The sequence below is a fragment of the Ambystoma mexicanum genome, chromosome 14, assembly GCF_040938575.1.
Source record: "Ambystoma mexicanum isolate Mex_15411 chromosome 14, UKY_AmexF1_1, whole genome shotgun sequence".
Lineage (NCBI taxonomy): Eukaryota > Metazoa > Chordata > Amphibia > Caudata > Ambystomatidae > Ambystoma > Ambystoma mexicanum.
In genome coordinates this window covers 432,877,619-432,904,290 of record NC_090940.1, presented here as the reverse complement: position 1 = coordinate 432,904,290, position 26,672 = coordinate 432,877,619, and the positions used below count along the sequence as shown (strand labels likewise).

The following is a 26,672-nucleotide window of genomic DNA, read 5'->3' as shown; positions in this document are numbered from 1 at the left end:
GCTGCTGCAAACAATCAATGCCACCATAAAGGGATTGAACGCGATAAAGGAAGAATTGAGGGCCATAAGGCTGATGACTCTCCAGAAAATGTACGTCCTCGACATGATCACAGCTATGGAAGGAGGTGTTTCCACCAAGATCGGGCAATCATGTTGCACATTCGTACCATCTTGATACGGAGAGAACGGGACGTTGACGGAGGCCATATCAATGTTGACAGATTTTCACATAAAAATAATGGACGAGACATCAGCCATTGAAAAGGAAAGTTGGTTTGCATTCCTGTTCTCTTGGATTCCTTATTGGTTGACCAACTTATTCGGAGAGTACATAAAGGCATGCATTGTAGCACCTGAGAGAACACAGTTTTGGTACCCAAAGGATCATAAGAAGTACATGGGACGGTGGGTCTACTGTACCCCGAATGGGCAGTGTAATTACATGACCTGCAGTGTGTATGAACACATTAAAACAGCTGCCACCCTGAGGGGGGTGAGAAAGATATGGACACTGAAGAGACGTTTTTTCAAGAGAATACAAAGGAGCAGCAAACTTGAGAAAGTGGTCCAGGACTCGACCAGAGGGGGAATGTAGAGGAACAACTGTGTATATCTGCAGGTGATCCCGCCCCCCCCCTACCTCTCGTGTATTGGAGACATGAGATTGTGCCGTGCCTAACACCAGCCATAATAGCAATATCGCAGCATGTGTTTGAAAGAAGATATCCGTTGAGACAACCCTACCAAATGTACCCTTGACGTGATGATAACTTGCAGGAGGAAAAACCTGAAGGAGTATGAAAAGAGGCTAAACAATGAATTGATGTCATAAAGAATTGTGCACGATGTCTCAAGATACAGAAGTATGACATGGTAGGAGTCCTAGAGGACAAACTATGATGCAAGAGGTCAAGTGAACTATCAACGTAGACCAGAAGAAAACTATGCAGTAAACAAGGTGTTGAAGAAAACAGAAATTCAATACATGTACAGATGCTGAAACGCAAGTTAGATTGAGTCATCATGGAGGCTAGCTATAAGTAGTAAATAGAATGCAGGTGAAGCCACCATTGTACCGAAATGGACATTGGTATCATGAATTAAGTAAGCCAGAAAACCGTGGAAGGAGGCGGAAAGTTGTGTCGCCGCAAAATAGTGAGCTCATGGAGCTGCGTGGCAAGGCTGTCTTGCCCAAAGTCAATACTGAAGCAACCAAGGTCAGATGTTTATTCCTGAGAGGAGCAAGCATGCAGAGGATGAATCTTCTCTTGCTAAGATGCAAGAAAGAACACCAAGGAGGTGTGGTAACCAATTGTATTAGTCCATAATAACGAAGGACCTTATAGTTTGAAGACCAATGAGAAACTGTGTATCTAATGTTTCTGAAATGAAATGTTTTTAGAGGTAGGCATAAATTGTCCTCCTGACAATGGACAGCCAATAACATACCTAGTTCCTATAGAAAAGTATACTTAGTTGTCTCCCCTAAACAATCCTGACCCTTGATCGGTTTTTCGCTATTTGCCACATAGTATAACGTCACGCTGATGTATTGTTCGTATAAAAACATATTTTGTGTGGAGATCTTTGAGAGACTGAGCGTATGTCTGTTGATGTTCGTTGTAATCTCCCTGTTTTAGAAAAATGTTACTAAAACAGTACTTTGCCATCTTCCTGAGTTGGTTCCGTTATTTGGACTCAGAATTACTCTGTTGTAATCCCATCTATTCCATATGCACGTTCCTAAGGGCCATATGCTCAAGATTATTCGAAATGCTTTAGAGATGCTTCTCTTTCTTTATTACCCTCTTAATACAGATAACTCAGCAGCAAGATTTTAGCCAGGCAAACTGCTAAAGAAGTCCTTAAAACCTGCTTTGGATCCTGAAATCGTCCATCAAACAGAAACACTTTGTGACAAATTCAATTAACCTTAACAGAAACCATAACTGCACTCCATTTCCCTTGATCCCTTGCCCGTCTGAAACTGCAGCCACTGAAACAAGTGACCTTCACAAACCAATCCTTGTTGAACTAGCCCGTCAAAAGCCTGGAACCCTCTTTATTTGCTGCTTGCAGCAAGATAAGCACCTTTCACTCCCCATCTCTGGGCTTTTGGTGCAAGTGTTCTTTCACGTTTTTGAATTCCAGGGTTATGTGATTTGGAAGAGCCCATAGTCTTGTGCTTGCCATGCACGGCCATGCTGGCGAGGGTGCAAATGGCCTGCTGAGGCTTGTTTGCCTCACGCGAAGGGCACACTAGCTGCGAACTGGGCCACCCACAGTGAGGTCTTTATAAAGCGCTTCGACGCACTGTAGAGTGTGCGAGGCATGCCCCTGCAGCTTACTCAGCCCCTGCTGGGCCGAGTGTTGCGCCCGCTCTGACAGCTAGCCTCGCGGTGCTTTGGGGCAGGCTGTTGACTCCTTCCCTGCAGAGGACACGCCGAGTCCGGGCCACTATTCACGCATGTTTCTTTCTCGGAAGGCCCTTTCCTCAGCATTCCTTCCCCATAAGGCGGTGACGTGCTTCCGCCTCTCTTACATTTCTGAGGGAGAAAAGCTGCGGTCCGAGCGATGGGTGAACAGAGTGTAAAGAAAGGCCAAGGCCACATTCCAAAGCAAAATTATCATTTCTCAGAACTAAGGACTCGTGGGCAGAAGTGCAATATAAAAAACAAAAAAAAAATATATAGCACTTATAACAGAAAAGAAGTATAACAAAGAACCCGCTGCTTGCTTACATCCTGCCTATAAAAGATGGCGCAGAATGACCCTCACACTGATTAGGAGCCATCGGAAGAGGAGGAGGCCTGCCCAAAACAGGATCTGGCTCTGTCAGCCAGCTTTAAAGAAGTCCTAGGTTCTTCAGTGGAGGCCACTATTAAGAAGCAGTGACAGATATGCTGGTGCCTATCCAGATTCGACTGGATAATTGCACCTTAGAAGCATTCCCAGTATCTCTCTAAGGGTGGCACGCATAAAGGGAAGAGCAAACTATTTGGGGGATGTAACATGGCTCGCAAGAGGAAAGACACTTCAGTCCCCCCCTCCCCCTCAAACCAGTCAGAGCCAACTGCAATAGTTCTCTCTGATGCCTTTACAAGGCTCAAAAAGGCCCTTTTGGAGAGGAAGGAAGTCCCTTCCAGATAGGGACCCTCTGGCCCAGAGGTGACTAAAAAGGGCTGCAGACCTTCTTGCTCAGAGGAGGTACAACAGTGCCTCGCCTCACACCAACAATATGGAGGGCTGTTCATGGTGAAGCCCATAGGGCACCCTTGTACAAAGAAATGCCGTCCCAGAAAGAGGTGAAGGAGATCGACTCCAAATGTTCATCCCAGAACTTTGGACTGGTCTCTGTCCCCTCGGGTGGCGGAATACATCAGAGCCAGGCTACAAAAGCCACTGGACAAAGAAATCGGAGCAAAGCTCAAAGTGGAGTGCCCAAGCCTGGAGCTTGAGGGGAAGGTGGCGCTCACCCCAGAATTAGACACCAGGATTATTACCTTTTTAGGTAAAAACATTAAAGACCCCAAGAAAGGTATAGATCGGGCATGGAGCTGATGCCAAGATAAAGTCCGGACCTCACAGGACCCTCAACGTAGATACTTGGCCTGTCTGAAGAGGTGTTCGTAACGGTCAGGGTCATAGGCCCGCTCACTTTATCAGGATGGGCTTAGAGAGCACTATGCCTCTTGGGCAATGCCAATTGTGCAAGCTCCGCAGAGAGATAGAAAGGGATTCTACTGAATATCGACCCAAGTTGGGGGAGCTATCCACATCCGAATCGGGACCGGCCGCCGGAGGCCTGTTTTTTGGCGACTTCTTTGTAACGGAGATGGCAAAGTTGGTTGATACCTTTACAGCTCTGGATAAGGCCCCGGCCTCTATGAAAAGTTTTTTCGACTAAGGTTTTGGCCAGGGCCGTAAGAGGCAGGTGCCACTCCTCTAGCCGCTTTGCATTGGATAGAAGGTCCGAGCAGGGTCGCTAGTCATCTAGCTACTGGCAATACAGATCAGACATGGTCTTCCGCTCGAAAGGCAGAGCTGGGGGGTGCAGCTGGAGGCGACCAGCATGACGGCCATCATCACAGACTACTGGTGCCAATTGGGGGCAGGACAGCACGATTTGCATGAGCGTGGGATGCCTTATCAGGGGATACTTGGATCCGGGATGCAGCAAGAGGCTATCGGATAGACTTCTTTGCAGAACCCACGCAGACATGGCGCCCGTGCCCCATAGTCATACCACCTGCGGGCAGGGCAGCCCTAGATGCAGAGGTGCGGAAGCTGAAATAGAAGGGCGCAATCCGCCGGTTCAGGGATCAGACCTGCTTCTTCAGTTCCATCTTCCTAGTAAGGAGGAAGGAGATGGTTCAACCGTTAAAAAACCTTAAAGGCCTGAACGGGTTTGTCCTCTACCATCACTTCAAGATGGAGGGTATTCACATGCTCAGGAATATACTCCTGCCCAGAGACTGGCTAGTGGATCTTGACCTCAAGGATGCTTATCTGGCAGCGCACACTTGTCTGCAGCACACAAGGTTTCTAAGATTCAGCTGGCTCTTGCTCTATTGGGAGTGCACAAGCTTGCCCTTTGGGCCCCCGTCAGCGCCCTCGGCCTTCACCAAACTGAGTTCAGTGGTAGAATCCCTCCAGGAGCGGGGAATGAAGTTGATAATCTACCTAGATAATATCCTCATTATGTTGCAGAGAGAGGCCCTGGTCCGGCAGCAGGCAGAGACTGCCATAGAGCTTCTGCACAGCCTAGGTTTCCTCGTCAATTGGGAAAATTCGGTGCGGATGCCCTCTCGACGGCTAGAATTCCTCAGGTTCATAGTGAACACTGAGGACTGCCAACTGCAGCTCCCCTTGGCCAAAGTACACACTACACACTGGGAGATACGCATACTTTTACCAAAGGACTCTGGCTCTCTGATGGAGCTAGCCAGAGTGATAGGCCTCCTCTCCTCTTCCATTCAGGCCAAATTTCCAGGGCCTTTCCGCTATCGCGAATTTCAGAGACTCAAGGGACAACACTTGAGACGCATTCTCTCTTATACTCAGCATCTAGCCTTGTCGCACGAGGCGAGAACAAAGCTACACTGGTGGCTGACGCATATGGCGCCATGAACAGCATGGCAATTTTCGGATTGGTGCCGGATCTCATTATAGAATCAGACGCCAGCCAGAGGGGCCACGGAGCGAGGTGCAGCCTGATTGCCACCGGGGGAAAGTGGCCGCCCAAAGAGCTAAAGCTTAATGTCAACTGTTTGGAGCTCCTGACGGGGTCATTCGCAATTCGATCTTTTGCCAGAGACAGAGTCAGCTGCTCTATACTGCTCAAAATGAACAATATATCAGTAATCGGATACATAAATCATCTGGGTGGCACAAGATCGAACCCACTGGCGGAGCTAGCCAAGGATTGTAGGCACTTCTGCCTTCATCACCAGATTACGGTGACGGCAGAGCATTTGCCGGGTCTTGCAAATGAAATGGTGGATTGGCATTCGGAGTACCTGTCGGACTTCCGCGATTGGAAGCTGAACATGCGGGTCTTCCTCCTCCTGCAACGCAGGCGGAGTCCACTCATCAGAGACCTGTTTGCATTACAGCTTAATGCCCAGCTGCCAGTGTTTTTCAGCTGGAGGCCTTGCATGCGGCGGCGCCAGGCAGGTTTATTTCTACAGCAGTGGGGCAAGGGAGTATCTTGCGCCTCTCCCCCGTTCGCTCTGATCGCGAGGACCCTGGCGAAGGCCTGTCAGAAGCAGGTGGAATAAGTCCTTGTTGGCCCCATTTTGGACCTCTCAAACTTGGTATCCAGTTCTCCTGGAACTTTTGTCAGATTCTTCAACCCTACTACCCCATATTCTGGATCTCCTATCGGGTCAGTGTGGGGACCGGCATGCCCTCCTGCAGAGTGGGACGCTGACCCTGGCAGCCTTGAGGATTTCAGGTCGGGATGGAGAGAACCAGACATTTCGAGCAAGGCAGTCAGCCTCTTGAGGACAGCTGGGTTTGTGCCACTTCTATGAGATACGCCAACTCATGGAGTGCCTCGACGCGCTAGTTCGTGGAACGGTGTGTCCATCCGATTTCAGCACCTTTAGCAGAAGTTTTTAACTTCCTAGCCAGCGGATGAGCGTGGTTTGGCATACCAAACGGTGAACGCTTATCGCTCAGTGATCTCGGCAGGACACAACCTAGTGGATGACCTTGCGGCAGGAGAGCATCCATTAGTTTCTAGGATGCTCAAGGGTATCCCTCTTGCGACTCGTCCACTGCCTGTATTGACACATTAATTCTGTTCTGAATCTATTCCTCTCATGGCCTCACAACTGAGTTGTCCGGCACCGCACTTCCTGGCAAGTTTACGACGTTGTGCTATGCCTAGTGTCTTTCTGCAGAGTATCGGACGTGAGGGCACTAGACTTGGCGGGCCGCGTGTACTCCTCGGATGGGTTGTGCTCCACATTTCCAGACGGACTAAGTGTATAAAACCTAGAGTGATCACATACCCGGCTTTCACGGAGCACCCAAAGCTGTGCGTGGTAAAGTGCCTAAAGGCCTACGGGGAGCTGACAACCCACCTCCAGACAGATAGTAGGGTCTGTTGTTGATTACCTTGCGCAAACCCCTTAGGGGGTTTGCGCAAGGTAATCAACAACAGACCCAGCACACCCAGCATGCAAGGGTAGGTGCAAGCATTGCTGCACCTACCCTTGCATGCTGGGTGTGCTGGACTCTTGCGCAGGTCGGGATAGATGAGGCTCAATTTGGAGCCCAGTCAGTTAGCGCAGCCATGGCCTCCAAGGCATTTTATGTGGGAGTTAGATTGGAAGACATCATGAGGATGGCGGACTGTGTAGGGGAGTCGGTCTTTAAGAAATGTTACCTGAAACTGGTGGAGCAACTGGCATGGTTGGTGGTGAGTAAGCTTTAAACAAGCATAATGCTTGCCTCCGGTCTTGACATAGAATGAAGATTTTGCAGAATAACATTTAGAAAAGTCTTGATTCTATTAAAGACACAGAGGCGAGCATTATACCCACCCAGCTGAAAAATACAGGTTAGTTGTCTGCTGTGCTGAGCGGATATATCTGTGAACGTATGATACTTAGTCTTGGTTTCTTCACAGTAAAATGTTTTTTATTATGCTGTCACGTGGGAGTTTTTCTCTCGCTGATGCTGTGTTTTTTTTCTGGCAGGCTCAACGAATAAACCCAGCTGAGGAGCATGAGAGGTCAGCGGTGTACCGGATGGACGCAGATATATTTCCGTGTGATGGGAGTGCAGAGTGGCCTAAATCTCACAGCGTCAAAAGAGGAAGCAGAAAGTGGGCTCCAGGCTTTTGAGGGGCTAGTTGAACAAGGATTGGTTATTGAAGGTCATGTGTTTCGGTGGCTGCAGTTTCAGATTGGCAAGGGCTAATGGGAAGTGGAGTCCAGTTTTTGTCACAAAGTTTTTCTATTTGTTGGAAGATTTCAGCGTCCAGGCAGGTTTTAAGGACTTTTTGAGCAGTTTGCTTGGCTAAAATCTTGGTGCCGAGTTATCTGTGTGTAAAGGGTAATAAAGAAAAAAAAGCATAATCCTCGCCTCTGTGTCTTTAATAGAATCAAGACTTTTCTCAAAGTTATTCTGGAAAATCCTCATTCTTCAGGAGTGTCACGATAATGGAATTCCAAAGAAGAGGCAACCTATGAAGATGGCCCAAAATGAAGAGGTTACAGAGGAAGCGACGACAACCAGGGAGCAGTCAAGAGGACCCAGCAATCGGGTCATATGCAGGAAGTTGTACAAAGAGTTAAATGGAGTTGTTGACGGTAGAGTACCAGCATGCCACTGGGGAGCCCCTTTGCTGCTGTGCCTGGGCCCTAACTTCTGTCCACCGACAAGTACAAGGACAGGAAGACACCTACAAGAGTATCAAAGGCCACAGGCTTGAAGTTCCAGGTCACAGAAGATCCCAGCAGAGATTCTTCTAAGACGGGGACATATAGGTATCTACAGAAGTACAAGTTCCAGTCAGGATAGAAGTTCATGGGATCCTCAGGAGCAACCCATTTAAGTTAAGTTCCAGTACGGATCTGAGAACCAGCCCTGGGTGTTGCTAGATATGAATGGGCATACACACATACAAGGGTAACCCATCCCACCAATCTACAACTGTGCAGCTTTCAAAGTTTTGGCAGCGAGTCTGTCGGGGCCACACAGATGTGTATTGACGTACCTGAGTGAACCTCGTCCAGCCTAAACTGGATAGCAGTCGCACAAAGTGTGCTTGGGTGTACCTTGTCCAGAGCCTATAGAGCCAGAACAGCCATGTTTACTATCCCTCATGGCCCAATCGAACAACTGCCACAAAACAAAACACAGGGAGTGCAGGATATATGGCCACAATATATGGGCACTTGGCTACCAACACAGCCTTAGGAAACATTTTTGTTTTGTAGTTTTTTTTTCTCCATGGACATCTATGGATTCCACCCCCCCCCCACCAAACCCCAAACCACAACTTTTTGCTGTTGTTCTGAGCCTGTCCTTAGTTTTAGAGGCAAGTGACACCTTTTTGCTTCACTTGCTAATGCTAAGCTCCTCGGTTTTGGGGGCACTGACCAATCCCTATGCATTATTCCGTTCTCCATTGTGAAATTCCACTGCTCTCTTTACCTTACAATTAACTGTGGTAGGGATACTTTGTGTCCCTATAACTATGTGTTTAGTAACTTTGTGGTGACTTGAATCATGTGTCCAAGAATGTCTAGTGGCAGTCGATATTTTTGTGGCATGTTTTTTATGTTCTCAAATGAATTATTGCATTTTCAGCTTAATGCTTTGTAGAGTACCATACACTCCAAAATGGTGGTGTTATGAGCTACTCGCCTATACTTTGGCCATCTTTTATTTTGCCCTTCCTGCTCTCTTGGGCCGAATTTCCTATATACGGTAAGCCCTTTCCCACAGCAATCTGGGGCTTTCCCCAGCAAATCAGAGCTATGCATTTGTGGACCGATGTGGTATTTGGGTCTTTCTGCTACCAGTTGACCAAAGTGTGTCTGTTGCTGGGCAGATGTGGTGGCCAGTGGCTGTCCATGATTGAACAGCCCCTGATTGGACAGCCCCTGTCAGTTAGAAGGCTGTAGATCCTTACCATTGATGGGCTTTTAGGCGACTTTGGCCCAAATCTTGGATAATAAAAAGACTTTTACAACCATTCATTAGATCGTCATCAGAGCCAGGACTAGTCATTGCAGTCATTCACCATTGTCTTTTTCAACGATCCCGGTGAAGCCCTGCTCCTTTGCTGATCTTCAGAAGACCTCCATTGCTGCTTCAACTAGTAGACCGGCGAGAACAGCCAGTCTTGACTCCTGCTTAAAGATCCTGCCCTTGGAAGTCTTCATAGTTTTCCCAGAACCATCTTGGGGACCAACCAGCTTCCTTGTGATCTACCTCGCTACATAAGTCGCTGTCCGGATTTGGATTTGGATGCTGCAGGCCCTTGACTTGTGAAATGAGATGCCTCTGAATGCAGGAGCAGCTATCCAGCATGAAATGGGGCCTTGCATTACCAACTTTTTTGTTTCTGCCACTATTTGTTTGCAGTGGCCGTCATTGATCTTCGTCTGCATTGTGCACTAGGAGTTCTCTGAGATCGTCCATAACATGGTCAACTTTCTTTATCATGTCCGGATCGTCCAGCTGTCTAGTGTCATGAATAATCTCGCCTGAGCGCTGATCTAGCGACTAGTCAGGCCTAAATCCTGATGATGAAAGTGACTTCTAAACCCCGACTCCTTGATGCCTTCCAGCAGGACCAAGTCAGAAGAAACAGAGTCCCACGATTTTGGGAACATCATGAGTGGTCCTTGAGTGAATAAGAGTAAAGGGTGAGTAAACATACCTCTTCCTCCCCTCATTCCACTTCCATAGGGTTTAAAGGGTGTAAAATCCTTGCCCTACCTCTTCCTTTTCCTGATAGTAATCAGTGGAGTTCTGGTCAAGGATTCTCCCCTAGGTTTTTACCCTAAGGTGTGTGGATTGGGAGTTGGTCATCTAAGAACGTCACTATTTCAGACTACTTTATTGATGCCTAGCCTCCGACAAAGAGTCCTATTGTGACTTGTAACTCTAAGGGCACTATACCCATTCTCCTTTAGCAAGGGAATTCATTTCAATGTGTAGAACATTATAATTATAAGAATGTTTATTGTGTTCTAACTCCGCCGGCAAATCACTGGAGAATCAAGACTGGGTGCAGAGGGAAAGCGGCAGAAAGCAAGCCTGCTGGAAGGCAGTGGTCCGGGGTGAACTGCGAGGAAGGGGCAGTCACCAGCTGGAGGAGGACTGAAGCCAGGAAGCCAAACCCATTGACAGCACGCTGACGGTGGGAGCAAAGCCACGGAACGCTGCCACATTGCTACAGCAAACGCCCAGAGTGGGAGAGCAAGACTGGCTGCCTGGAACTTCGCAGAAGTGCTGTAAAAGACATTCGGTGAGCCCTCCAGTGAAATGGGGCCAAGATACGGCAAGAGGACAGTTTTGTCCATATGTGCAATATATTCATGAAACTTTTGAACGGGGAACGTAAGAAAGGCAATTCTGAATGTCGAAACAAGTACTTTTGAGTACTAAACGAACTGAAAGACATTAAAATCACTTATGAATGCCACCCAGAACAACAGCAAGTTGTGAGCACTCATGAGTGGAGTAAAAGAAAGGTGGTACATGTGGCTGATACCACAGAACGTATTGTTTGAGAATACCAAGAAGGGTATGAGATGGGGAAACCAATTATTGGACAAAGCTAAAAGAGTTGAAGGAACTGCAGGTTAAGAGGAAACCTGTATTGGCAAGAGCCAGCGGAATACAGAACAAGAGTAGCAAAGTGCATAGCTGTCCAGCAAGCCAGGGAACAGTGTTGGAAGAGTGTGACACTGATGAAAGAACCAAGCTTTGCAGTCAAAGGAAGGCAGTGGCCAATTGTTGATGGAAAACAGTCAAGAAGGGGCATCGGTTGCGTGACCTGTAATGGGTGGACCGTGTGGTCCAACAACTGTGCCTAGACTGAGTGTATCCCTGTATGTAGACGCTAAGGAAACTGTCCAATAAGAAGCTTTTGTTTTGCAACAGCCGCTTATGTGATATGAACGTTAAGAAACAGAACAAAGCCAGTGAAAAGTACTGATGTCAAAAGAGCTATGAAGTATCCCAAGGAAGGAGCCCCCTGTGTTGTTTGAACTCATTTGAACTTGGGGAAGCTGATTACAAGCCAAGCGCTGGAAGAAGCTCAGAACTTTATTTTGAACATTTCATTTTGATGCGGACATCCCTACACATTGAATACATTCAGTTGTGAGGGCAAGTATAGGTTTTGGACATTGACAGACATTTTAGTTGGAATTCCTGATGCAGACTTTCCTTAGCTTGTTTTCTTTCTTTCTTTCTTTCTTTCTTTCTTTCTTTCTTTCTTTCTTTCTTTCTTTCTTTCTTTCTTTCTTTCTTTCTTTCTTTCTTTCTTTCTTTCTTTCTTTCTTTCTTTCTTTCTTTCTTTCTTTCTTTCTTTCTTTCTTTCTTTCTCAGTATAGCCTCCTTAACTCCACTATCTGAAACCTCACGAAAGGAGGAGAAACAATAATCATGTGGAGGGCAACCAGAAAGAATTTCAGTATCACAGGGTTGGAGTAGTTTTAAGTTGGTCCAGTATGTTTTTGTTGATGTATTTTTATTTTCTGAGTGAAACAGTCGTGTATATGTTGACGCCATGTATTATCTGCTTTGGGGAGAGTCTATTGAGATGCCCTTTAATTCCAAGAGCATTTTAAACAATTCCCTTGGCTTGGATTTTGTTTCAATCCTGGCGTTTATAAGTAGAGAGAGAAACCTCAGAGGAATATTTGCGCCACTGACGTTCTGCTCTTCTTTTTGCTGCCCTGGCAGTAAGAATATCAGAAGAAAGCACAATTTAAGAGAGCATGCTTATGAGAAGGCTGTTTCAGAGGGTCCAGTAGTTCAAATGACCGGTTAATGGCCTGCCTGAAAGCTGACGTGAAGTTAGCCAGTAGTGTGTCATCCAAGGAGGGGGAAAAGAGGAAGAGCAGTGGATGCAAATGCCTCATGTGTGATCCCTTTAAAATTCCTGATGGGGCAATTCGTTTAGTAGGTACGTGGAGTTTCGCCATCTCAGGGTAGGTAGAGGCTTCTAAGGCGATAGATAGATGATCTGACTAGGGACAGGTCTGGGTCTTAACATTGGTAATTTCCATAGTATGAGATTCTGTTCAGTCTAGGGTGTTGCCACCAACATTGGTAGGTCCTGTAACATGTTGTGTGAAACCAAGATTTACTAGAGTGTGTAAGAGGGATGCAGCGTCTCGGCATGTAGGATCATTGGCCCATTGGTTAAAGTTGCCAAGAACTAGTAGAGGTGAATGTGATTTAGAGATACTACCTAGCAAGGCCAGGAGGTGTTCGCACATTAGGTAGTAACCTCTGGAGGCCTGTAAAGAAGTAGAATGCTGAGGGTGTTAGTAGAATTAAGTTTTAGTCTAGGTAACATAACCTTGCAGTGTTCAAAAAGAGGTTTGTTAGAAATATACAAATTCAGGCATTTCCGAAAGATCAAGGCAACTCCCCCGGCCCTTGCCCATATCCTGGTCTACATGTAAAATATCATAGCCCTCAGGAATGACAACTAATGTGGAGTGGTAAGCAGCGTTATGAATCCAGGTCTCAGTGAGAGCCATAATGTCAGGTTTTGATTTGAGTATAAAGTCAGCTACCTCTATAGCATGACGGATCAAAGAGCTAAGTACTGGGACCTGAAGGCGTCCTCACTTCTTTTCCCCCTGGATCCTCCTCTCAGGTGGCCAGGGAAAAGGCCATCACTTTTGGATCCTGACCCTGAGGTGGATATGCGTGGGAGGATTACCTAGGTGGAGGGAACTTGGGGGAGTGGGGAGAGGACGTCCTTAGGTGAGACATGGTATCCCCCTTTCCTTTTTCACAATGAACCTTCTATCCATAAAGCCTTTTTTGTCGGCCCGCTCCCTTTTCTTCCCTCCAAACTGTCCCTTAGAAACACCACCTTAGTACTGGGATGAGGAAGAGACCAACTAGGAGGACACATCCTCAATTGGCTGATACACACACATATTGGGAGACAAAACAGAGTTATCTATGCTCCTTTTATTAAATCAGACAGTCGCAAACACCACTCTGGTACTGTGACAAAGAAGAGGCTGTGGAGGCTTACCGGTGGAACAACCAGGCATGTCCGCCTAATGGAGTTCTCCATAGTCGGGCAATTCAACTCAATGACCCACACCTGGGGTCATTTAGACACCTGATTTTATATAGAAATGCCAGCTGCATTGGGAGAGGAGGAACGGGCTGGAGAGAAGGGAGCTGGAGACCAGGGAGCTGGAGACCTAGGTGCAGGGGGCTGTGTTGGGCAGGAGAGACGCTGGGATGTGGTCGACCGTGAGAGGGTTTGGAGGTCCTGCTATCCTCCTGAACGGGTACACGGAGGAGCTGTGGAACTCCCATTGACACCAACCACTGCCACGGGATAGCTGGAGAGCGAGCAGTGTTCTATGTGGATGCTGCGAGCATGAGGCAGAGTTTGGGGAACCCGAAAAGCTGAAAGAGCGAGCGATGAGAAGCCTGTTGCGAAGGACGCCAAGCAGAGGGAAGCTGCTGTGTGCAAACTTTTGAATGTCAAACAAACTGAAAGCTATTTCAAGTACTTTTGAATACCGAAACAAGTACTTTTTGACTACTGAGTGAACTGAAACTCATAGAAAGCACTTTTGAATGCCACACAAAGTAAAAAGCAAGATGAACTCTCATGGATGGAGTGAAAGCAAAGTATTACACGTGGCAGATACCACAGAATATATTGTATGAAACCCGAATTGGCAAAGTCAAGAGAATGCCAAGAAGGTTATGAAAATGAGAAACTAAGTATTGTCCCAAAGCTAAGAGGGGCCCAGGAATTGCAGGCTAAGAGGAAACCTGTGTTGGCACGAGCAAGAGGAATACAGAAAAGTGTAACAAAGTGCATGGTGGCTAAGCAAGTCACAGTACAGTGTCTGAAGAGTGTGACACTGGGGAATCAACTAAACATCACTGTTAGATTGAAGCAGTGGCTAGTTGTTGATGGAAGCAGTAAAACAGGGTATCGGTTGCGTGACCTCTAATGGGTGGACCGTGGGGTCCGATAACTGCACCTAAACTGAGTGCCCTGCATGGAAAAGCCAAAGTATGCATAAAGAAGCTTGTGTTTTGCAACCATCTTATATGTGTATTTGAAGTCAAGAAACAGAACTGCCTAGGTGAACTTGTACGAAGTATTGATATCAAAGGCGCTCTGAAGTGTCCCGAGGAACTGTTATTTTTGAAAGCTGGAAGATTTGAACTCTTGGGGAAGGGAACACTGATATTTTGTGAACTGTTTTGAACTTGGGGAAGCTGAGTATGAGCGGAGAGCTGGAGGAAGCTCGTAACTTTCTTTTGACCACTGTACATTTTGTTGCGGACATCTCTACACATTGTATACAGTTAGTTGTGGGGGCAAGTATAGGTTTGGGACACAGACAGATATTAGATTTGGACTTCCTGACACAGACTATTCTTTGTTTTCTTTAGGTAGGGAAATCCCACTGTAGCATAGGGCATGTTAGGCCTTACTCCATCTGCATTTTAAGTCAAATAAAACCTTTGAGAACAAATTTGAATCTGTTGTAGGTGTCTACTCCATGATGCCTACATACTCACTCCTACTCTTTTTTGCACTCCACGCTCCTACGCTTTTTCGCTCTACCCTCCCTCCCTTTTTCGCACACCCTCGTGCCCTTTTTCGCAGTCCCTCCCACCGTTTTTTACTCTCCCTCCCCCCTTTTTTGCTCTCCCACCCTTCTGCAATTTTTCGATCTCCCTCCTGCCCCTTTCGCTCTCCATCCCTCCCTTTTTTGCTCTCCCTCCCCCCTTTTTTGCTCTCCCTCCCCCCTTTTTCGCTCTCCCACCCTTCTGCACTTTTTCAATCTCCCTCCTGCCCCTTTTCGCTCTCCATCCCTCCCTTTTTCACTCTCCCTTCCTCGCACCCTTTTCGCTCTCCCATTCCAATTTTGCAGGGGTTTGTTTGCCTTTTGGGTTTTGTGATCTTCTCATGTCCATGTTTTTTCTACTGGCTATTGGTGATTTGTGGAGTAGGTGTGCCTCCTTGTCTCACCCCCGCTCTTCTCTTGCGATTGTTGGCTCATTGGTGCTAGACTATACCTTTTTTTGGCCTTGCTGCATTCCAGCTGTCTCTTTGTGTTTGACTATTTTATTCTCCAGAGATTTGTTTTTTCTCATTTCAGTGACCAGCGGATCAGTCAGGATGTGGAACGTTTCTGTAAACAACTGAGCTCGATGGCAAGTAAGCTGCTCACCTCGCCCTTCACGCTCGCCTATTATACCTACCAGTGCTTTAGCAGGTACAGAGTGCAAGGCATGTGCATAGTGCTTCAGCAGGGATGGGATGCATTAATCTCCTGTAAGATTAAACGTTTTGCAAACTGCCCATTCCCGATGAATCGGATGAAGCGCTTTACGTGTCAATAGACTGGTGATCCAAGAAGCACCAGAAGTACTTCTTGCATCTGAGCACTGCAGCTGGAAAGCATTACAGGGCTATGGTGTGGCAACATAGCTAGACTTTGGATTCCAATCTATGATGTTGTGCAGGGTTCGAGTACATCGACAGGGTTCAGCCTTTGGAGCAGTTTTTGAAAGCAGGAAAACTGGTTAGGAGGGTGGGGCGAGGTTGAAGTGGTTGGTTTATCATTTGTAGTAATGGTCCAGGTTTAACCAGATGCAGGACTGTGGGGATGTTTTAGTCTCGTCAACCCCACATTTACATGAATTGATAGAACTATGGAGAAAAAAGGAACTCTCCCAAGATTCCCTAGTCATAGTTATTTTCTGACATGTGGCAGAGTGAACGCATTGAAAAAACCTTTCTATTGAAAGAGCTAGAGCCCAATATTTAACCAGTGTGGTACTGCAGACTTGGGAAACAGAAAAGAAGACCCCTTTTCAAATGTCTCAAGTTTATTAAAGTAAAGAAAATGCCCCTTCTCACGCTACTTCAATGATGAAGGTTCCCTATTCAGGAAAATAACCAAATGGTGCTTGTTAGGACGTCTTAAATAAACCATGTCCTCTGTCCAGACCTATTCTATCTTATTGACAGACTCTACCACTAATAACAGAGAAAACATAACTTAGCCTAGAAAAGTGTTCCTACTCCCCAATTGGGTCCTCCGATGTATTCCATATCTATGACAGTAATCACCACAGCTGTGCTGCTTTGGAAAATCTTTCGGCGTCTGCGTCCTACGTCGATACGCCACCCTCGAGGACCTCCTCCGACGGCCGACGTCACTGGATGTTATAAGCCGGACGCACGACGCCCGTAGCCTCAGTTCCCCGCGAACGTGTTCGCTTCAGAAATCTCGGCTGTCATTATCACAGCCAAAACTCCCAAAGTTAGTTCCAAGAAAACCTGGTCCTGTGCATATCATTCATGGATTAAGTGCAGACTAAATATAGATAAAGCAAGACTTCCAAACATGGCCGCCTCCTTGTTCCTAGAAGTCACAGTATGGGTCTAGTCATTTCCACTCCTTCCCTACTTAAGCCCCGCCCCTTGAGTGCTCCACGCTTCGCGTCTTTTTTTCTGCTTGTGCAGTTAACGCTTATCACGGTCAGCTCTATCAAGGGAATTGCTGTCATATTCTTTCCACAGTCTCCACAGCATCATAGTTTTCGCAATCCCTTGTTGTTATTAGTTTAGTTTCTGGTTCCCTTGTTAGTTTTCAGCCCTGGAGCCCCCTGTGTCTTCGTCAGAAAATTCCTGTCAGTCACCTGTTCCTGTCATCGCTCGTCCACGGCGTTGTCCCGGTTGTCTTTGAAGTGCGTTGCCGTGTACAGAGTGAATTACAGTTACGGCACATTATTCACAGCAAGTATTCTCACACATGTGGCTGCGCTGTAAGGTGTTTGCGCTCTAAAGTTTTTTCTGGTTACTGCATGGTGTTATGTTATTCTGAGTGCGCTCACCTCACAGAGCTAGCCTTTTATGTTCCGCTTATAGAACGCTGCTTTATACATTAACACGTTTGCTAACCGCTCTCCGAGTCTTCACTCACTGGTTTGTTTGATAGCATTCCACCTCCTTCGAAATCTTAGTCAGAAGTGGTGGGTAGAGAGCTAAGGTTCTTGCCTCCTACGTTTCCCCTAGTGTCAAGTGGTGTCAGCATATTACTGGAAGATTAGAATTGGGCTATTCATCAGGGAGTGTTATCAGTGACCTGTGTAGTATTAGGTGGTACCTCATATTTTAAGGGTTCCTTGTTTCCTGTGTCCTCTGGGTTCACTTCCATCTTGCCATACTACCCAAGTTCCTCTCGGCTATTCTCCACACATGATTCCAGAAATTGTTGTGCCAATTCCTATTTAAATTGCTCTCACTCCCACGCATGAACCAGTGAGTTCCTTGATCGGCCATTCTTCAGAACACGCGCTCCTGCGCAGAAGCAGAACGGAGAGCTCACCATAAAAAAGCAGAAGGTAAATAGGAAGAGTGTAATCATAGTGATTTCAACATTGAGTCAGTCCATTGTTTCTCTAAAAACTTGAATTCTTTTTCTGAGAGGGGTTTTCTGTGTTTTGACAGGAATTCCATCGCAATATGGAGGTCTCTAATTAGAAGTAGCATCGCTCACTAAGAAGAGTCCTTGTGGTGTTCCCGCAGAGTTCAGTAAGCGTTACAGAACGCGAAGCCGTACTGAAAACACTCTGCCTGAACACCATGGAAACTCCTGAGGTTGATACCTTGACACAACTATTGGAGGAATTAAGGGCTGAAGTCCATGCAGCCCGTTCAGAGACCAGTGCACTTCGAAGAGAATTAATGGCAAACAGAGATAAAACAGAGGAACTAGCTCGCCAACTCCTACAGACCCAAGCAGGACAGGGTCCACTGCCCATGAGTAACCCACAGGCTTCAGTGTCCATTTCAGCTCCAGTCCCTGTTCAAGTGGTGGTGCCTGGAAATATTCCGTTGGCGCCTCCGGAGCGTTTCACAAGAGATTCGAAGAAGTTTGCTGTGTTTCTTAATCAATGCAGATTACATTTTCTGTGCAGACCAGGAGTATTTCCTACAGATCAATCTAAGGTAGCCTTTGTTTTATCTTACTTGGGTGGCTATGCTGCCGACTGGTCTGTTCCCTTAGTCAACAGAGATGACCCTGTGTTGAGAAATTTCCACGAATTTCAACGGGAATTGGAAAAACTTTTCGCTCATCACTCCCAAGGACAGGCCTTAGATAATGAGTTGCTGTCACTTCGACAAGGCAATCAGGATTTACTTGCATATGTCGCAACCTTTAACAGGTTGGTGGCTGAAGCCAATTCGCCTATGGAGAAAAGAACAACCTTGTTCTTTCGCGGCTTGAGAATTGAGTTAAAAGATGTTTTGGCACAGGTTGTAAACCCGCCCGAGAGCATCACTGAATTCATAGACTTGACTCTTCAATTGGATCATCGCCTACAGGACCGAAGAACCGATCGCTCTCGTTCAGAGAATCAAACATATTTTGTTCTCACGAAGGAACCTGCAGGAAGGTCTGGGACCGACGTTCATCCTGAATCCATGCAATTGGGAGGAATACGAGGCCCTATTTCTCAGGCGGAGAGAGACAAGAGGCGTCAACAACAGTTATGTCTATATTGTGGAAAGGCCGGACATTTTTTGAAGGATTGTCCAGTGAAACCATCAAGAAAACCATTGGGAGGAGTTAATCAAGACAAGAAGGAGCAGGTGTCGGAAAACTCAAGTGCCCGACAAGTGTAGAGGTCAGCTTGTCGAGCGTGGAGAAGGTTTCTGTGACCTCACACTTTGTGTTCCCAATTATCCTATGTGATGCTGAATTTCCCACAAAAAAGTTCGCGTTAAACGCTTACATAGACTGTGGGGCTCTTGGCAACTATATGGATTTTCACCTGGCAAGTAGATTAAGATTCGCTGTAACAGAAAAGTTGAAGGCCGAGAATGTTTCCGGCGTGGATGGCACTCCATTGGTGTCAGGCCCGGTTATACAGTGCCTCAACGATCTTGTTATGATTTGTCCGGAAGAACACAAGGAGAGGATTTCCTTTGACCTAATTCAAGCCCCTCAGTTTCAAATAATTTTAGGAATTCCTTTGCTAGAGAAGCACAACCCGGCCATTGACTGGCGTTCCAGAACTTTACTTTTGCTGCAGATTGTGAGAACTCATGTCAGAGTGTGGAAGGTGCTGTGGGAGCTCTACAGCCAGAACATACTACTGAAATCACTTTAGGCGCAATTGGTTTCTTGCCAACTGAATACAGGAAATTTCAGGATGTTTTTCAGGAGGAGAAGCAAGCGGAAGTGTTGCCCCCTCATAGGTCCTATGATTGCCAAATTGATTTAATTCCTGGAGCTTCACTCCCTTGCAGTAGAATCTATGCACTAACCGAAAAAGATAAGGGTCACCTGAGAAAATACCTTGATCGATACTTGGCCAATGGATTCATCAGACCGTCTAAGTCCCCAGCAGCATCGCCGCTTTTCTTTGTCCCCAAAAAGGAAGGTGACCTAAGAACCTGCATACACTATCGAGCCTTGAATCTAATCACTGTAAAGAATCGATACCCACTTCCACTCATTTCTACGCTGTTAGTCCAAGTAAAGCAGGCGAAAATCTTCATGAAGCTTGATTTAAGAGGGGCCTATCACTTAATCCGCATCAAGCAAGGAGATGAATGGAAAAGGGCCTTTCGAGCACGGTACGGGCTCTTTGATTACCAAGTGATGGCTTTCTGATTATGTAATGCCCCGGCGGCCTTCAGTACTTTTATGAATGACATTTTCAGAGAGTTGTTGGACATCTGTGTGGTGGTCTACGTGGATGATATTCTCATCTTCTCCGCCGATCCTCTGGAACATGTGAGACACGTGACCTCTGTTCTTCAGAAGCTCAAGGAAAATTCCCTATATGTGAAGTTGGAAAAATGCCAGTTCCATGTTCCAGAGGTAGAATTCTTGGGATTCATTTTGTCATCGCAAGGTGTTAAAATGGATAACAGAAAGGTTGATGCGATTCTGACCTGGCCAGCACCCACCTCTGTTAAGGGAGTTCAGAGCTTCCTGGGATTCGCAAACTTCTACCGGCGACTTGTGTCAGACTTTTCGCAGCTAGTTCATCCTATTACTTGTTTACTCCCAAAGAACAAAACCCTTAATTGGACTAAGGAGGCGGACAAGGCTTTTCAAAAGTTAAAGGAGAGATTTACAGCAGCACCGGTTTTACAACACCTAAGACCAGATCTACCATTTGTAGTTGAAACCGATGCATCAAATGTGGCCATGGGGGCGGTCTTGTCCCAGCGCAATCCAAATTCGCAATAATTACATCCGGTGGCATTTTGGTCCAAAAAATTCTCCCCAGCAGAACTGAATTACTGTTACAGGTAAAGAGTTGCTAGCCATCAAAAGTGCGCTAAAGGAGTGGAGGCATTATTTGCTGGGAGCAAGACACACCGTTACCATATTCACGGATCACGGAAATTTACAATACCTTTGTTCCGCCAAGGCACAATCTTCGAGACAGTTGAGGTGGGCTCTTTTCTTTTCAGAATATGATTTCATCATTACATTTCGGCCAGGTATTCGAAACGGAAAGGCTGATGCCCTGTCGCGAATTGGAAAGGGCTAAGAAGCTTATGTTGCCCCTCCCCCTGTGGAAATCATTTCCGGAGAAAAAATGCTGGGGGTCGTGGACATCCCAGATTCTGTATTCGAAGAGTTGAGAGAGGAAGTCAAGCTCAGCATGTCGAAGGCAGATCTACAGAAGTGGGAATCTGAAAAAGAACACTGTAGCGTGCAAGATGGCCTGCCATTTCATCAAGGACATTTATATTTGCCCACAAAAAAGTTACAAGATCAAGTAATTGCTAACTATCAGATGCCACCATGGAAGGTCATCCTGGAATCACTAAAACCATGGAAAAAATCAAAAGATTCTATTGGTGGCCAACTTGCTGTCGAGATGTAGTACAGTTCATCCAAACCTGTGGTAACTGCGCGCAGAATAAATCACAGAAGAAGAAACATGCTGGGTTCCTCCAACCATTGAGTGTACCATCCAATCCATGGCACACACTCTCCATGGACTTTATCACAAATGTACCTAAATGTGAGGGGTTTGATACCATTTTGGTTGTTGTGGATCTTTTTTCCAAAATGGCACATTTTGTGGCCTTAAAGGGACTCCCTCAGCTCTGAGTCTAGCGAGGATATTTTTGGAAAATATAGTTAAACTACATGGATTTCCTTCAGTTGTGGTTTCCGATCGAGGAAGTCGATTTGTTTCCAAATTTTGGAAAAAATGCTGTGAACTAGCCCAGATTGATGTGCGGTTGTCCACTAGCCATCATCCACAAACTGATGGACAAACAGAGTGCACAAATCAAACGCTGGAGCAATACCTCAGATGCATTCTCCATCAAAATGAAGGTACCTGGCTAGATGTTTTGTGGGTGGCTGAATATGCCTACAATAAGTCGGTGCATTCCTCCACTGGATTGACCCCTTTTTTCCTCCTGAATGGTCGTCATCCAAGAACTTCGGTTTTGGATCCACCTGAATCCTTGGAAATGCCAGCAGTAAAGACCCTGCACGCTAACATTGCCACCGCCATGATCAAAGCAAGAGAACAAATATCAGTAGCAAAAGAGTCACAGAAAAAATTTGCTGATCTCAAAAGAAGGAATTCCCTTGAATGCAAGGTTGGAGACTCTGTTTGGTTAGCCACCAAGAATTTAGCACGGCGAGGAACTCGGAAATTCCTTCGACATTTTTTGGGACCCTTCACAGTTTCACAGTGGAAAAAGTCATTACCCCTGTAGCCATGAAGTTGACTCTTCCAAAGAATATGAAAATTCACCCAGTTTTTCATGTATCTCTGTTGAAAGCAGTGAGCCCAGACACTCGAATTCAAGAGCCTCCTGCTCCAGTGGAAGTGGAAGATTACCAGCCCGAGTTCGAAATCGAGGCTATTCTGGACAACAAGATGGTTCGCAAAGTTATTCTATTTAGTCGACTGCAAAGGATATGGTCCACAGGATAGGTCTTAGGAACCCCTTGAAAACATCCACGTTCCAAGACTGTTAAAAACCTTCATTGAAACAACCCGCACAAACCAAGAAGGGGGGGCTTCCAACTTAGGAGGGGTTTTGGGGGGGGGGTAATACTGTCATGATCACAGCCAAAACTCCCAGAAGTAGTTCCAAGAAAACCTGGTCCTGTGTATATCATTCATGGATTAAGTGCAGACTCAATATAGATAAAGCAAGCAAGGAGTTACTTCCTGATTTCCAAACATGGCCGCCTCCTTGTTCCTAGAAGTCACAGTATGGGTCTAGTCATTTCCACTCTTTCCCTACTTAAGCTCCACCCCTCGAGTTTTCCGCACTTCGCGTCTTTTCTGCTTGTGCAGTTAACGCTCATCGCGGTCAGCTCTGTCAAGGGAATTGCTGTCATATTCTTTCCACAGTCTAGACAGCATCATAGTTTTCGCATTCCCTTGTTGTTATTAGTTTAGTTTCTGGTTCCCTCGTTAGTATTCAGCCCTGCAGCCCCCTGTGTCTTCGTCAGAAAATTCCTGTCAGTCAGCTGTTCCTGTCATTGCTCGTCCACAGCGTTGTCCCGGTTTTCTTTGAAGTGCGTTGCCGTATACAGAGTGAATTACATTTACAGCACATTATTCACAGCAAGTATTCTCACACATGTGGCTGCACTGTAAGGTGTTTGCGCTCTAAAGTTTTTTCTTGTTACTGCATGGTGTTATGTTATTCTGAGTGCGCTCACCTCGTGGAGCTAGCATTTTATGTTCCGCTTATAGAACACTGCTTTATACATTAATACGTTTGCTAACCGCTCTCCGAGTCTTCACTCAGTGGTTTGTTTTATAGCATTCCACCTCCTTCGAAATCTTAGTCGGAAGTGGTGGCTAGAGAGATAAGGTTCTTGCCTCATACGTTTCCCCCAGTGTCAAGTGGTGTCAGCATATTACTGGAAGATTAGAATTGGGCTATTCATCAGGGAGTGTTATTAGTGACCTGTGTAGTATTTGGTGGTACCTCATATTTCTAGGGGTTCCTTGTTTCCCTGTGTCCTCTGGGTTCACTTCCATCTTGCCATACTACCCAAGTTCCTCTCAGCTACTCTCCACACATGATTCCAGAAATTGTTGTGCCAATTCCTATTTAAATTGCTCTCACTCCCACGCATGAACCACTGAGTCCCTTCATCGTCCATTCTTCAGAACACGCGCCCCTGCGCAGAAGCAGGATGGGGAGCTCACCATAAAAAAGCAGAGGGTAAATAGGAAAAGTGTAATCATAGTGATTTCAACATTGAGTCAGTGCCCATTTTTTCTCTAAAAACTTGAATTCTTTTTCTGAGAGGGGTTTTCTGTGTTTTGACAGGAATTCCATCGCAATAGGGAGGTCTCTAATTAGAAGTAGCATTGCTCACTAAGAAGAGTCCTTATGGTGTTCCTGCAGAGTTCAGGTAAGCGTTATATCAGCGTGCCTCAACTTCCTCTTCTTCCACCCCGCGTCCGGGGTTCAAGAAATGCGGGGACTGCGGGTCCAAGATGTCGGTGACGGACTTGCACGACGCCTGCCTCTGGTGCTTCGGGGAGACCCACGACACGGATGATTGCGTCGACTGCCAGTCGCTTACGTCCAAAGCCTTGTGTGAGCGCAAGAAGAAACTGTCAGTCGGTAAGGTGTCCAAGCCCCGGGAAGTCGAGGTCCACTGGGCTTTTGACAGACGATTCGAGGGGCGACTCTCTGCATCGTCGTCGTAAGTCTAGGGGGTCTCGGTCCCGGAGTGGGGCCCGCCACTCCTCTGCCTCTTCGTGGCACTCCTGGAAGCGCCGTCATCGGTCGCCTTCCCAGTCCTCATCCGAGGACTCCGCCCGTCGGCGGGTCGCTTATCCCACCAAGCATGCGACTCCGGAGGAATGGGCTTCTTTCGGTAAGAACATGCTGGCGATTCTTGAATCGCAGGGCACCGGTCCGTCTGTGCCTCTGAGTGGAGTCGGGCGTGACCGTACTAGAGACACCGCTTGTACGCCTTCGGGCTCGGGTGGTAGGCACGATTCGTGGGAAAGGTCCCGCTCGGACAAGGGGAATCGTTCTAGTCATGCCCGTTCCAGGTCCCGGTCCTCGACGCGCTCGAGACCGTGTGCACCTGTGATGTCTTCGAAGAAGACGTCGACGCCTGTGGTGCCAAGGTCGTCAAGGGACTCTCTCGAGGCTCTGTCCTCCGAGGAAGTCGTTGACGCCATCGGTGCCAAGACTGTCGAAGGATACGCTCGGGGCTCTGCCCTCGAGGCCTGTGTCGACACCGTCGATGCTGTCGGCGCCGCATTCGGCGTCCGACGCCGATTCACTCGGTATGGTGGAACCCCCTAGAAAGGCTCTGGCCAAGGCCAAGCATGGCTTTGTTCCCCATTCTGTGCCCACTTTCCACCATCTTGATTACATTTCGGAGGTGGATGAGGGCTCTGATGATGGCATGGTTCCTGATACTGTGCCAGATGAGATTCTCTCGGGACATGGTCAGATTGAGGACCTGCGTCAGTCACTGCACAACGCCAGTGGTCTGGACACCTCTCCTGAGGTGGAGTTTTGTAGGCCTGAGCCTGGCACCCATGCTGAATCCTCGTTCCTGCGCCTTATGTCAAGGGTCACCAAGTACTTGGGGTGGTCTGCTTCCCGAGGGGATTTTCTTCAGGATGACCTCACGGATATCCTCGACCAAGGTCCACCAACTGACCCGGTACTGCCGTTCCATATGGCTCTACAGAGGAGGGTGGTGGCAGCTTGGACTGCTCCGGAGAGTCTCCCGGCAGTGGGCAAGTCTTTGCCGTGAAAATACCGCCCAGCCAGTAGCGACCCCTGCTACTTGACCAAGCACCCCACTCCGGAGTGTTTGGTGGTGCAGGCGGCTACGGCCACAGCAAAGCAGGCATCGTATCTTACCATCCCTCCTCATAGTGATGACAAGCGTTTTGATGGTTGGGCGAAGAAAGTGTTTTCTTCAGGGGGTATGGCTCTTCAGGCTGCCAACTCCGAATGTGCCTTGTCACGTTTCACGCATACTCTTTGGAACTGTGTTTCCTTGGCGGCTGAACATATTCCTGAAGCGGACGAACGGGATGGTTTTCTTGCATTGGTCCAGGATGGCAAGGATGCCATGTGTGAGGCCGTTCAATCGGGTTTGGACATGGCAGATTGCATCAGCCGGTCCATGGCGACGAGCACCGTAATACGCAGGTTTGCATGGTTGCGGAAGTCAGGGTTTGCTCCTGATGTGCAAGCCCGGCTCCTCAACATGCCCTTTGATGGTGTCCATCTTTTTGGCAGCAAGGCTGATGAGAGCCTTGAGAGGTTGCAGACCTCAAAAGCTGCAGTGTAGTCGTTGGGCGCTGCAGTTCACCAACCTACGCCTTTTCGTCCTAGGGGACAGCAATGGAGGGGAGGTTCCTTTCATTATTACTCATCCTTTGGTAAAGCAAAAAGAGCTGCTAGTCAAAGGGGCCACCGTAGGAGTGCCAGAGATGGTAAACAAGGTACTCGAGTTGCCAAGGCCGCTCGGGCTGTTGCCTCTTTGCCCTCAGGCAACACTGCAGCTGCTTCAGCTCAGTCATGAGGCCATGTCCCATGGTTCGCCGGTTGGGGGAAGGCTGCCGCAGCATCTTATCGAATGGCGTGCCATTACTTCAGATGTGTGGGTTCTGGAGATCATAGCCCACGGCTACTGTCTTCCTTTCCGGCAGAGGCCTCACGACAATCCACCAGGGAACCTCCCTTTGAAGAGTCCGGGTCCGCTCCTTGCGCAGGAAATTCAATCACGGCTGGAGAAAGGTGCCATAGAACTGGTGCCTGGAGTGGGGAGGAACAATAGATGGTATTCCCCTTATTTTTTTATTTCAAAGAAAGACGGGGGATTGAGACCCATCATGGACTTGCGCGGTTTGAACAAACTCCTCAGGAAGGACAAGTTCAAGATGGTGACTCTTTCTCAAGTCCTCCAGGCCCTTCAACTTCAGGACTGGTTGGTGTCTCTCGACCTCAAGGATGCTTATTTTCATGTGCCGATCCATCCAAAGCACAAGAAGTACCTGAGGTTTGCGGTTGGTGACTGACACTTTCAGTTTTGGGTCCTGCCGTTCGGATTGACCTCCGCCCAAGGGTCTTCACCAAGCTCATGGTAGTGGTGGCAGCGCATCTCAGGAAAGGGGGGATTCACGTCTACCCCTACCTGGACGATTGGTTGATCAGGGCACGCTCTCCCGAGCAAGTCCTGGATCATCTGTCCGTCACCTGCCACTCCCTCCACAAGCTGGGCTTCTCCCTCAACTTGAAGAAGTCCCACTTGACGCCAACTCAGAGGCTCCAGTGCATCGGAGCAGTGCTCGACACGTCCATGGGACAGTGTTTTCCTCCCCAGGTGAGGGCTCATCACATTCAGCAGATGGTGCAAAAGTTCCAACATGCCCAGAGTCTCCCTGCATTTGAGTTCTTG

At 47.4% G+C, this 26,672-nt stretch overlaps 1 protein-coding gene across 9 annotated transcripts in view; it reads left to right on the top strand.

Moving 5' to 3' along the window:
• ABCD4 (ATP binding cassette subfamily D member 4) overlaps positions 1–26,672 on the top strand; it is a 683,911-nt gene that overhangs the window by 138,287 nt on the left and 518,952 nt on the right. For 6 of the 9 annotated variants that reach the window (XM_069637624.1, XM_069637622.1, XM_069637623.1 and 3 more), the window contains one exon: positions 15,363–15,479. The exons of 1 other annotated variant lie outside the window; for it this stretch is intronic. In XM_069637624.1, coding sequence (XP_069493725.1) covers positions 15,363–15,479 — 117 coding nt within the window. The remainder of the gene's footprint in view (positions 1–15,362; positions 15,480–26,672) is intronic. 2 more of the 9 variants (XM_069637625.1, XM_069637617.1) reach the window with 1 other exon arrangement.